This window comes from Chenopodium album, chromosome 11 (genome assembly GCF_948465745.1).
Source record: "Chenopodium album chromosome 11, dcCheAlbu1.1, whole genome shotgun sequence".
NCBI lineage: Eukaryota > Viridiplantae > Streptophyta > Magnoliopsida > Caryophyllales > Amaranthaceae > Chenopodium > Chenopodium album.
The window spans coordinates 405,188-418,314 of NC_137844.1; the positions used below are offsets into that span (position 1 = coordinate 405,188).

A 13,127-nucleotide genomic window follows, 5' to 3' on the forward strand; every position below is an offset into this window, starting at 1 on the left:
TCCTATTTCTTAGTGTTTTCTTTCCAAGCTTTTCAATCTTTATTTATGTATGCATGTCAACTTCACTTCTTTATTAGTCGGTAGCTTCAGTTTGGTTTTTAATTATTCATACTGTTACGTTAATCGCCTCTATTGAATTTATGTGTTCTCCTTCAAAAACTTGATTTTTTACTACTTAAAATTCCTCCATTAATAATTGTCATGCAATGATTTTGTCTGGTGGGTTTGCTTTGAATTAAGGGCTTCATAAACCCATCAACAGCAACAAAAAGAAAAGTTAATGGTAGATCTTCTTCCTCTCCCATGGTCCACACATCCGATTATATTCCTAATTTCTTTCGTCCATAACTCTTCCATCAAATGTTTTTACATGGTTGATAAAGCTCTGATTGAACCTTAATCATTGACAGATTAAAGCGTAAATGAAACGTCATGTATCGTGATCAATTGGGTTCCACTACTCTGTTCCTGATTTCTGGTTCTTATTTGCCCTGCAGGATTTTTGACTAGTTATCTGAGCTACAACGAAAGTTATTCCTGTGAAGTAATTCACAGCCAGGAAGCAAGTATTATTACTATGCAAATTCTTGTCTTTCAACCTTGATTGGGTCAAAGACAGAATGAAGCCAAGCTTTCAATAGTAACAAAGGAAGTACAAAGTTTTTCTTTAAATTTCCTGCTCAATCCCACTTCAAGTAATGATTAAGCAAGCATCAATGTACTCACTCTAGTAATAGCCTATATTAGTGCAAATCAGGGGTTAGTTCCAGAATTGCTCAAGCTTAATTTTCGGGCTAGAATAAACTCCTGACTGTATTCTTGTAGCTACTACACGATTAGCAGCTTCAGTATAATGAACTCCATCCCAAACTATGGACTGTGATACATTGCTGCAGATGCTGTAACCTGGCTGCCCACATGTTGCGTTTCTGTCCTAGAAGTATGGAGCCCCACGACCACAGCAAGCTACAAATGGGTTTTTGAATCCTAGAACAATACACCACATTTTTAACTTTCAATTGAGAAATAAACAAGAATGATTAAACAACAGCAATAACTCAAAAAAGAGAGCTCAGAAAATTATTACCATATTTTTCAGGGTTGGCAGAGAGACTGTATTTGAAAGAATATACATCAACATAAACAATGACAGCATCCTTGTACACCTATCTTAGATCCTCAGACAGTGTGCGGAGCCCCTTATTGAAGATTTTTGCAACTCGGTTATGCACACGAAGACATCCCACGCGATCAAGGTCACTGCTTTTGTGGGGATGCAGGGCAAGTTCTTTGGGTTGACAGCCTAAGGGCCCTGTGTTATGGATCCAAAATTTTCTCCCACCTTATTGGTAGACTGTCTGTAATTATTTTAGCAATCACTTAACAATGAACCTGAATGTAGTCCAGAATCTAAATGCACAAGTTGAGAGCTTACCTGCACAGCCAATCTAATTTCTTCAAGAAAGGATGGGATTTTTAGAGCAACAGGACCATATGTTATATTTGATGCATAAAGGGCCAATAGAAGATCATTTTGTCCAATGTCAATCATATAAAGTGCTCTACGGAACCCTTCTTCGTCGATCATGTCCCTGGATCCTGCATATAATGTAAGTCATCAGTTTCTAGACCATATAAATATAATAAATATAATAGGCTTCATTCAAAAATTATGGCTTGTTACGTAAGTAAATACTACTAATTTACCAAGTGAAAGGAGCTCAAGTGATCGATTTTTGAAGTGAATGAACTGACGAACTTGGACACTCAAAGCAAAAGGAACAAACTTTGGCAGCAGGGTTGCACCCGAGACAGCAAAGTTAACGCCGCTGGTAAAATTTGGTGACAGTGAATCCAAGTATGGGCTCAGGTAGTTCAACTTCAGGTGCTCACCTGCCAGACAATGAATTAGATTTTTCAAACATAGAAATAAAACAATCCCAAAGGAAGTATAAAGTTTACTTACAGAAGAAGTCAATGATAAGACGACCATCGCCTAATCGGCCAGTGCCCCTGTGGAAGAATGTAATACCATTCGGCAGGCCAATGGGAACTCCAGTACCAGCTAGCACCCCTCCAGTATCTGAATTCGAGTCTCCCAAATTAACAACAAGGGGCCTCTTCAGACGTCCAGTAACTTCTACACCATTTGAGAGTGTTAGTAACAGCAGCAGCAGCAGCAGCAGTATGCTCATCCAACACATCATTGCACTCATCATCCTAATCTCCATCATTATTCCAGCAAGTCACTTATTCTCAGGCTTATCATCTTTAATCCTGTCTTTTTATTCCTTTTCTTGGTCAATTTTTATTTTTATTTTCCAAAATGCAGCAATTTGGCAAGAGGACAATTTTTTATCTCGAAAAGCAATAGAGAAACATAACTAATTGAAAGTACAACCATTAGTAATTGAATTTAAATTTTGGCTCAATTAAAGATGGTTTATCTTCTCCTTGATCCTCAAAATAAGCTCAGATAAAAGTTCAACAAATATTAAAGTCCGTTCCTTACATACGCACAACTTTGAAAGTCTGCAGTAGATGTAAACAGCCACATGGATGTAGTAAACTTGAAAGTGAGATGTTTAAGATAACTCCTCTACATCAAACCTTGACTTTTATGTTTTTTTAATGTCCGAATGTATATTCAGAGTTGTAAGCAGATCTCAGATTTGTAGATTGCATTTGAAGTAGGGAAACAATTGAAGGGTAGATTAGTCAGAAAGAGCGATATGTAGTCATTGTCTCAGTGAGGAGCAAAAAAGAGTAACTAGAGTGCGGTGAGCGTGGATCGAACACGCGACCTTCAGATCTTCAGTCTGACGCTCTCCCAACTGAGCTATCCCCCAACTTATGATTAAAGTATGTCAGAAAAATTGACATCAAACAATTTTTTAGAGAGCTTCATAGATTACAAACAACCTAGTAATCGTATAATCACGGAGTCTATAATCCTTTTTCTAATAATAGGAAGGTTCTTTTGTTTTTCTGAATACGGACGGAAGAAAATTACAAGAACCTAGCACAAGCAGGTAACCAAATAATTCTGACAGCCAGACACTAGAATATCAAAAAAGTAGTAAACTAATGATTAGATTTAACAAAAAGAGATTAATTTGTTTAAGGTGAGTTATCAAAGTAATTGCAAAAGAGAGAATCAAAAGAAGGGTAGCCCCACAAGGCTGAGGCAATCATACGGATAATGAAGGACACAAAATTTAGGCCATCATTCATAATAAATGCATTATACACACTTTCTGCATTAGAAAATTTTGCATACTTTATTACTAACTAGCTGTTGTCATGGTCTTATGATTAGTAAACTCAATGATGGAATCAGACTATTAATGGACTACCACCAATGAATCCAACAAAACTTGTGGGATGTTTTAGCCTTTAAGAGAGTTATCACTTTCAACTTTCAAGCTTGTCCTCTTCTGCATTATTTTGGTTTGGTATAATTGATTCCCTTCTTACCTGCTATGATTGTCCTCGCCGTATGCTAAAAGTAGAATATACAAACATACTCAATTATGAAGTGTATTTCAATTTATCCTAAACATAATTCAAGGAGAATCTAGAGCAGAGACAGACCATGTGTAACCACTAATAAGCCATGCAGAAAGACGGTAAGGTTCCATCTTAACTCATCTTTCTTATGCATGAAATTAAGTGCATTACGTATGTATGTATTAGTTTTTGTTTCGAACTGATCCATAACTGAACTTATTGTTATCTTATCTAACTTAATTAATCATAATCTGCATTTTAGTTTTCCTTAAACAAGAACCTTTTAAGGTGAAAAAATGACTCAAGTATGATGTATACAACCTTTTTCTGCAAGCAGGAGCAAAACAACGTCAATTACAGGATGGATTTTGAGTATCCGCATTACCTATTGGAGATATTCTAGATACTCTAGGATATTATTGTGATATATTTAGGTAACATATCTTGTGAAAAGATATGATAGAATATTGTGGAATACCTTAGGTTGTTATCCTAGCTTATATATACTTGTGTATTGTGACCTTGATGTGAAGGAGAATACAGAGAATATATTTTCATAATTTGTCTCTGATTTAACATGGTATCAAGAGCTTAGTTGAGATCCGATTTTTTTTTCCGTTTGACTAATTTGCATAATTAATGAACGAGCACATAAATATTTTTTTTTCCTAAACATCGTGAAGGGATGACTAGCGGCGGTGCAGGGTCCAGCAATGGTGGCGATGGAGGAAAAATTAAGGTGGACATGACTTATCACTTAGGCTCGAGTGATGGTCCGGGAAATATTATTACTCCGATTCAACTTCGGGGTGAGAATTATGATGAGTGGGCGAGGGCAATACGAACCTCGTTGAAGGCCAAGCGCAAGTATGGCTTTATTGATGGATCCGTCAAGAAACCGACGGAAGAGGACAAATTGGATGATTGGGTGGCCGTTCATGCTATGTTAGTTGCTTGGATTACTAACACATTAGATTCGTCAGTGAGGGCTACTATTGGAGAATATGACGATGCCCAATTGTTGTGGACCAATCTCAAAAATCGATTTTGTGTTGTTAGTGGAACCCGTGTTTGCCAATTAAAATTATCCTTAGGTGAATGCACGCAAGGACCATCGGAGATAGTTGCTGTGTATTTTGGTCGTCTCTCGAAGATTTTGGATGAATTAAACACTTATATCACCGTGCCGGCTTGCTCGTGTGGTGCGTGCAAATGTAACATTGTGGCGCAAGTAGAACGATTGCGTCAGGAAGACTTTGTTCACCATTTTCTGATTGGTCTCGATGATGCGTATGGCTCTCTTAGGGGTCAATTATTGGCACAAGATCCCTTACCTACGGTGGATAAGGCGTACCAGCAGGTTATTCAAGCAGAAAGGTTGCGGGGAGGTGATACAACCATGTCAAATACGGCGGCTCGTGATGGTGCTATGGCATTCAAGCTTCAACATGAGGCTACACCAAAACCACAGCATGTGAGTGATGACTCCGATAAATTCTGCAATCATTGCAATCGGGTTGGTCATGACGAATCAGGGTGCTTTCAGATTCACGGATATCCACCATGGTGGGGTAATCGTGGCCGTGGAGGTCGAGGCAGGGGACGTGGCAATTCTGGTGGTTCTGCTGCAGGAGGGCGCGGGGGTAGTCGTGGGAATTCTGGTGGTAATGCTGCCCCTGTACGCGCGAACAAAATAGGTGGGCAAGCCGTGTCTCAGACTAGCCAGTCCGGTGGAGCTACGGTGGCAGACGGAACCGCTCTTGCAGGGGTGACTCCAGCCCAAATTCAGCAGATTTTGGACCACTTATCAGCCATGAAACCGAAACTTCATGGTAAGGAACAATTGGGTTGGATCGTTGACACCGGCGCATCCAACCATGTGACTTGTCTCTTTTGACGAATGTTAGCAATGTGCAACATTGTCCGGTAGGATTGCCGGATGGGAAGAGTGCCAATGCATCTAAAATTGGCTCCGTGATTTTGCAAGGGGGTTTAAGGATTGATAATGTCCTTTTTGTGCCTCAATTAAATTGCAATTTAATTTCTGCGACACAATTATGTGATGAATCTAATTGCACTATGCAATTTACTAACAAACTTTGTGTTATACAAGACCTAACGACGAGGAAGGTGATTGGAGCGGGTGAACGAGTGGATGGACTATATTATTTCCGGGGTGTTCCAAAGGTGAAGGCTTTGAAGGTTGATAGTGGTCATTCAACTCAGTTGTGGCATCAACGCTTGGGGCATCCTTCGGGAAAGGTTCTGCAACATCTTCCTTTTATGAGTAGTTCTAGTAGGAGTCTTAAAAATAAATCATGTGATGTATGCCCTAGGGCTAAACAGCATAGAAGTAGTTTTCCTATTAGCACAAGTAGAGCTAGTCGTCTTTTTGAACTTGTTCGTGTTGATTTATGGGGGCCATACAAGATTCCTTCTACTTGTGGTTCTCGTTATTTTTTGACAATAGTGGATGATTTTTCAAGAGGCGTGTGGACGTATTTATTGCGTAATAAAACAGAAGTTGAATGTATGTTTCTTAATTTTGTTGCTTTGGTTAGACGACAATTTGAATATGAGATTAAAATTGTTCGTAGTAATAACGGAACAGAATTTAACTCTTTGCGTGACTATTTTACTGCTAATGGGATCATATTTGAAACTTCTTGTGTGGGGACTCCTCAACAAAACGGTCGTGTTGAGCGTAAGCACCAACACATTCTTAATGTGGCTCGGGCTTTGAGATTTCAAGCAAATTTACCGATTCGGTTTTGGGGGGAGTGTGTGCAAGCGGCTTACCATTTGATAAACCGTACTCCATCTAGATTGCTTGATTTTAAGACTCCTTATGAGATTTTGTTTAACAAACAACCTTCTTATGCTTATATAAAAGTCTTTGGGTGCTTGTGTTACGCTCATAATCAACGTAGTAAAGGAGATAAATTTGCTAGTAGAGGGCGTAAGTGTGTATTCTTGGGGTATCCATTTGGCAAAAGGGGGTGGAAGTTGTTTGATTTGGACACCAAAGAGATTTTTATTTCACGTGATGTGAAATTTGTAGAACATGAATTTCCTTATATTTCTCCTGCAATTGAGATTAATAATCAAATTTGTGAAGAAATGTTTGTGAGTGATGATGATGTGGATAGTTGTGGTGAGCACGGAGCTGTGGGGTGTGAAAATTCTGGTGAGGGAATTGGAGACGAGGCAGGGACAGCAGACACCACGACCAACCCGTGGCATACCCCAGCCAGCCACGACATGGTCGTGGCAGGGACTGCCAGAGCAGAAGAGTCCGCAGGCAGCCCGCAGCATACCCCTACCTGCCACGACCAGGGTGCGGCATGGACTGCCAGCAGCCCTGACGTGGGGGAGCAGCACGAGGGCCTGCAGTCCCCTCCAGCAGCTAGTGCATCGTCTCCAAACCTTGAGCAACAGCAGATTCAGCAAATGCACAGTGGGGTTGATAGCCTTGAGCAGAATGAGTCCATTTGTGACATGGGTAAAGGGAAGCGAACGAAGTACACTTCGGTTAAACTCAAGGATTTTGTGACTCACACCATTCGAAATAATAGTCCACTCACATCACATCGTTCATCTGCGCCGTCTTCCTCAGGTGTTTATCTAATAACACATTTTGTTGATTCTCACCGTTTTTCTACAAAACATAGAAAATATATTGCAGCAATTACAGGTGGAAATGAGCCGAAAAATTTTAAAGAGGCAATGAAGCATGAGGGTTGGAGAAAGGCAATGGCCGATGAGATCCAAGCACTCGAAGAACAAGGCACCTGGGTATTAGACGATTTACCTCCGGGTAAAAAGGCGCTTGGGAGTAAATAGGTGTATAAAGAGAAGTATGATGAACATGGGAATTTGCAACGATTGAAAGCTCGACTTGTGATATTTGGCCAACATCAGGTTGAAGGTATAGATTACAACGAGACTTTTGCTCCTGTTGCAAAGATGGTGACTGTTCGAACGTTTCTTGCAGTTGTAGCAGTGAAGAATTGGGAAGTTCATCAGATGGACGTTCACAATGCATTTTTACATGGTGACTTGGAAGAAGAGGTATACATGAAAATTCCTCCCGGTTTTAACAAGGATAATTCTGGGAAAGTATGCAGAATGAAGAAGTCTTTATATGGGTTGAAGCAGGCTCCGCGTTGTTGGTTTGCTAAGTTGACAACGGCTTTGAAAGCATATGGATTTAAACAGTCATATTATGATTATTCTCTTTTTACCCTGACGAGAGGAACAATGCAACTAAATGTGCTAGTTTATGTTGATGATTTAATAGTTGCAGGGAACGATAGATCTGCCTTGTTGTCTTTCAAGGCATATTTAGGAAACTGTTTCAAGATGAAAGACTTGGGTGTTTTGAAATATTTTTTAGGGCTAGAGATAGCCAGAAGCAAGCAGGGAATTTTCATGTGTCAGAAGAAGTACGCCTTGGATATTATTGCTGAAACAGGGTTGCTTGATGCAAAACCTGCAGATTTTCCCATGGAGCAAAACCACAGGCTAGCACTGGCAGATGGGGATTTATTTGATGATGTAGAGATGTATAGACGTCTTGTAGGACGTTTGATTTATTTAGCTGTCACTAGGCCAAATTTGGCTTAATCTGTGCATATTTTATCTCAATTTATGCAGAGCCCGAGAATAGAGCACTGGGATGCTGCCTTGCGAGTTGTCAGATATCTGAAGAAGAGTCCCGGTCAGGGTATATTGCTACGATCTGATAGTGCTCTACAGTTGGAAGGGTGGTGTGATTCAGATTGGGCGAGTTGTCCATTATCTCAGCGATCGTTGACAGGTTGGTTTGTGTTTCTAGGTCTATCTCCCGTGTCATGGAAGACCAAGAAACAACCCACGGTAGCTATGAGCTCCGCCGAAGCGGAATACAGGTCTATGTCTGCTTGCACTCGTGAGTTGAAGTGGCTAAAGCGGATTTTGAGGGATTTGGGTGTGCGCCATGAGAGGGGCATGCATCTTTATTGTAACAGTCAGTCGGCATTATACATTGCGAAGAATCCGGTGTTTCATGAGAGAACGAAACATATTGAAGCTGATTGTCATTTTTTACGGGACGCTATTACTGAAGGTCTCATTGAACCGTCATATGTGCCTACAACGCTTCAATTGGCCGACATTTTTACAAAGGCCTTGGGTAAGGTCAAGTTTGATTTTTTACTCCGCAAGTTGGGCATCTATGATCCGTATGCTCCAACTTGAGGGGGGGGGGGTATTGGAGACATTCTAGATACTCTAGGATATTATTGTGATATTATTGTGATATATTTAGGTAACATATCTTGTGAAAAGATATGATAGAATATTGTGGAATACCTTAGGTTGTTATCCTAGCTTATATATACTTGTGTATTGTGACCTTGATGTGAAGGAGAATACAGAGAATATATTTTCATAATTTGTCTCTGATTTAACATTAACTCTTTAAGTAAATGCCGTTCCTTGTGTCCTGACACTTCATTTTTCAGTTGAGAGTTACCATACAGTAATCTTTCTGGTGGCTTTGCTCTTGGACTATTTGAACCCATATCATTGAGAATATAATGAAAATAGAAAACTAAACCTAGGTTGGACAATTACTGTCATGAAAAAACTTAACTATCATATCATCTGCTAAGATTCAAACTTTGGTATCAAAATTTTTCATAATTTAGCTTCCCCTTCATCCTCTACATTATTCAAGACCCAAGTTCAGGTTGTCTGAGAAGAAGTTTGGATTTCCCCCCTTCATCCAGTAATAATTGTCACAGTTTCCTGTTTTTAGTGTTCAGATACTTTGTCACTCATCAGCCATCACATTAACTAGCCTGGAGTACTCGGAAAATTTGACACATTTGTGTTAAATGAGTAATATATCATGCTTGGATTTCATATGATAGTGTGATTTGGAATGAGGGAGAGAAGGGTGCAATAAACACAAAGTGCATGTTAGCAAAATCATGTTTTATATATAAAAACCAAATACTTAAAGTTGATGGATTGAGACTATACAACAATTACTACGAACGGAGAGAGTAAAATATACTTTGTGCAAGAAAATATATTGGACTAAATCAGTTGTAGATGACTCACCCGGAAAGCTAATTTCATTCCTTAGAGAAACGGATCTTTTGAGCAACAGGCTTTTAGGATAGTTTTGATGAACAAAGGGTGATTGGAAGTTCAATTTTGTTCAATGCTAAGCATATAGTGCACCAGGGGACACCTCCTCATCAATCAAGTCCCTTGTCCTGTGGCATAATATAGATTAGTTACTGAACTGGCTGCATCATGAAATAGACTCATTTGCATGAAGAAAATTTAATGGGTTGAGTGTCAAATTGATTAATTTCATCCTCAAACATCCTTTTTTTTTTTGTTTATATGTATAGAATGTGTGTATATAGTATGGTTGAGTGTTTCAAATTTCGAAATAGGAATCATAGTGCAATTCTGGACTGATAAGTCTGATAGCCAGTCAGGCCAATATATAGTAGTAAATATAGTAGTTTAGTAAGGAGTTATATTAGTGGGGATTAAAAAAAGAAAAAGAGAGTGCGGTGAGCGTGGATCGAACACGCGACCTTCAGATCTTCAGTCTGACGCTCTCCCAACTGAGCTATCCCCGCATTTTGTGATTCAAGTCTGTCAAAACAAACACAACTGTCAACAAAACTTCTAAACTTGCAAAGTTTTTTTTAGGTGGTGCTTAAGAGCATAAATGAGGAAAATACTTGGTCAACAAAAACATTCATAGTTTCTACTTGAAAAAAAGGTGTCGTATAAGTTGTCCCCCAAATACAAATAGCAAGAAGTTTTACAGAATGGAGTGATCTTGAACGTTTCTGGGAAGAGTTAAAATAAATAGTACCAAGTACTAGATCAAAGTTTCTCGTCACGGAAATGAATGATCAGCGGAGATGATCTGATATTCAGAGGCAGAAATTCATATTCATATAACTTAATCTAATAAACAGAAGGTTCTGATAGCAATGAGTTGTAGGATGCCCTCTCTGCAGAACCTCTCAATCAAGCAAACTGCAAGTGAACTTGCCATTTGAGAATGTGATCTTTTCTGCCCTTGTGACAGCATCAAGAGGAAGAGGAGCAAAACTACGCGATGGCCCGTAGAAATGTGGGAACCGATGGGTTCCCTCCACAAGCTCATATATCAATCCATCCCCAAGCTGCAAAAAAGATGTTGAGACTTAGATTGCTACAGTAAGGGAACTGATACAGAAAACAAAAAGGGTATACAACCAATCATCGCATAGGTATATGATTTCACCAACAAATTCATCGGTCAACATATCCTGTCTGTTGATGATAATTTTGTTTAGAAGGTTCAAGATTCCGAATATCTGAAGTAAGTCAAGACATCTCACTGACAAATTTATCTTTCATTTCTATACAATGATGGAATGAATAGTGATGCACCCCAGATCAAACCTCATTTCCTAATCAGGGGAGCAAAGGAAAGAAAAGTAACGAAAGCATGACCAATGAGATTAAATTCCATATTCCATAATAATATTTAATGGGAAAATTTCAACTATGAACTACAACAAATTGAATCAAAAGTTCTAATTGGCATTCACCAATCACTATAGCACACCACATTGCTGCACATCAGTCATTTGGATTAAGGGTTTCATAAACACAACTTTCATGTATTGTATATGTACAGCTGAATGAGCTTCCACATAAATGTATGTTAAAGGCTGTGTATATGAACCCCTCCCCCATCCTTACCCAGAAGAGCCTCTTTATAGATGTAGAGGTAACAGTGTATCATATGCTACTACAACTGGTATGATAAGTATTAAAGCAGTTAAGCAGTGAAGAGTATGCTTTTACCATCATAAGATTAGATCAACCCATGTACTCAGCCAATAGACTAATGGAACAAACATCTCCAAGAAAGCTGGGAAACAAGATCAAGTTTAACGGAGTTCGGACATTCGACAAGAATTCAAAATCATTGATTGTAGCTTGTGCTCTCCAAGTATTGAAAATGCATCACCTAAAAACCTATCCTAATTAGACTAAAAGAATCCTGGAAAGTGGAAATATGTACATAACTTGATAGCTTATTATGAACAAAAATTGGGAGTTGGGAGTAATGTATACAACTAAATGCAGAATTGGATGAACACTGTCAACTCAAAGTACGAAAGATAATTGAAAGCACCTTATCTGAATCAACTTGAAGCAGGTATAACTCCTGATCAGTGTCTGTAAAAAATCTTTGCAAGGTTGGTTGTACCTGATAACACATGTCCCAATTGCTTAATTTGTATCTAATCAATCGCGAATATTAAGCTATATCTTAAGCAATCATACACATTCAAACTAAAAAAAATTGTTCTATTTACGTAGTAAGAACAAATAAAGAGAATGATTAAAAAGAGAGAACGGTTAAGACAAGTACAATATTTAATTCAATTGAACAACAAAATTATAACTTGATAGACTTTACAAAAAAAAAAAAAGAAAAAAAGAAAAAAAGGTTTCTTTCGAAGCCCAAATTGTTAATTTGAGCCCTTAATTTAATGGGCAGTAAATTATACAAGTATGTTCAATAAGCAAATACTGTGGAAAAAACCAGGAAAGAAAAGGGGTTTGAAAAAGAAAGAACCTGAGAAAGAGTGCTGAGATGAAAGCAAGCAGTGGATTTATCAAGATCGGCACCAAAAGTATGACCATTACTCTGGAAATCATCCCACTCTTTGGCGGTGCTTATTCTGGAGGAGAACCCAGTTAATATGCCATATTAACAAAGCTTGTTAATATGATGGCAATTTTGTAAATATGAGGAGTGGAATATATTATTTTATTATTTTTCTACTACCACCTGTAACCCAACAAAGCTTTCATCGTTAACGTTAAGTAAATGCCCAATTCAAGCTTTCATCCTCCATTGAAGATGCTCAAGCTTTCGTTCACCATTGAAGATGTCCAAGCTTTCATCCACCATTAAAGATGCTCAAACATGTCCACCGCCACCACTTTCCGGCGGCTTCGCCGCCGAAATAAACGAAAACCCTAACGATAAAGGGTGAAACAAAGGGCATGGTTAACCCCAAAGGGTAGACATTTGTCATCACCTTTGAGTTGTCCATTACAGCCGCCAATTTCTCCATTAATGGTTTTAATTTGAGTGAAAAAGAAGTGGATATGGAGATAAGTAGATGACGGAATTAACGATGCAAATTAGCATCTAGTGAGGTAGTACTATTCTTGGTGGTGAATTTACTCTACTGTCCTTGTTACATAGATAAAAAAGACCACTATACCCCTATATTAACAATACATGTTAATATGCCATATTAACAGGTATTTTCTCCTTATTCTGTATACGTACTTCTCCTCTCCCTTTCCATCCTTCTCCCGAGCCATTCGCAACACTACAACCTCCTCAACAGGACCAAATCAAGAATTATCTCCGTGTTCAATCTTGTTTTTGGGGAATTTTTTTTAAGGGCATTTTGGGGATTAGTTGTCAAGAACTAATTCTACTTGAATGTAATATTAAAAAATAAAAAAAAACATGTATGAAGTACCAAATTAATTTAAGTATATTATAGTTAGAAGACAACTAG

The 13,127-nt window shown here is 38.6% G+C and overlaps 1 protein-coding gene, 2 non-coding genes and 1 pseudogene across 4 annotated transcripts; all 4 read right to left on the reverse strand.

The window, feature by feature from the left end:
* Positions 1 to 678: 678 nt before the first annotated feature.
* Positions 679 to 2,216, reverse strand: LOC145567057 (GDSL esterase/lipase At3g62280-like; annotated as a pseudogene). Its single transcript, XR_014095500.1, has 5 exons — positions 1,967 to 2,216; positions 1,708 to 1,893; positions 1,436 to 1,599; positions 1,088 to 1,358; positions 679 to 987 (listed from the first exon to the last, which is right to left on the reverse strand). The product of XR_014095500.1 is annotated as a GDSL esterase/lipase At3g62280-like (transcript).
* Positions 2,217 to 2,775: 559 nt separating this feature from the next.
* Positions 2,776 to 2,849, reverse strand: TRNAF-GAA (transfer RNA phenylalanine (anticodon GAA)). Its single transcript has one exon. It is a non-coding gene; the product is annotated as a tRNA-Phe (tRNA).
* Positions 2,850 to 10,081: 7,232 nt separating this feature from the next.
* On the reverse strand, positions 10,082 to 10,154 carry TRNAF-GAA (transfer RNA phenylalanine (anticodon GAA)). The gene has a single exon. It is a non-coding gene; the product is annotated as a tRNA-Phe (tRNA).
* Positions 10,155 to 10,253: 99 nt separating this feature from the next.
* Positions 10,254 to 12,987, reverse strand: LOC145567059 (uncharacterized). The gene is made up of 4 exons (XM_081626285.1): positions 12,872 to 12,987; positions 12,164 to 12,263; positions 11,717 to 11,791; positions 10,254 to 10,712 (listed from the first exon to the last, which is right to left on the reverse strand). The coding sequence occupies exons 1-4, from the start codon at positions 12,922 to 12,924 to the stop codon at positions 10,551 to 10,553; spliced, it is 390 nt and encodes a 129-aa protein (XP_081482411.1). The 5' UTR covers positions 12,925 to 12,987; the 3' UTR covers positions 10,254 to 10,550.
* Positions 12,988 to 13,127: the final 140 nt, after the last annotated feature.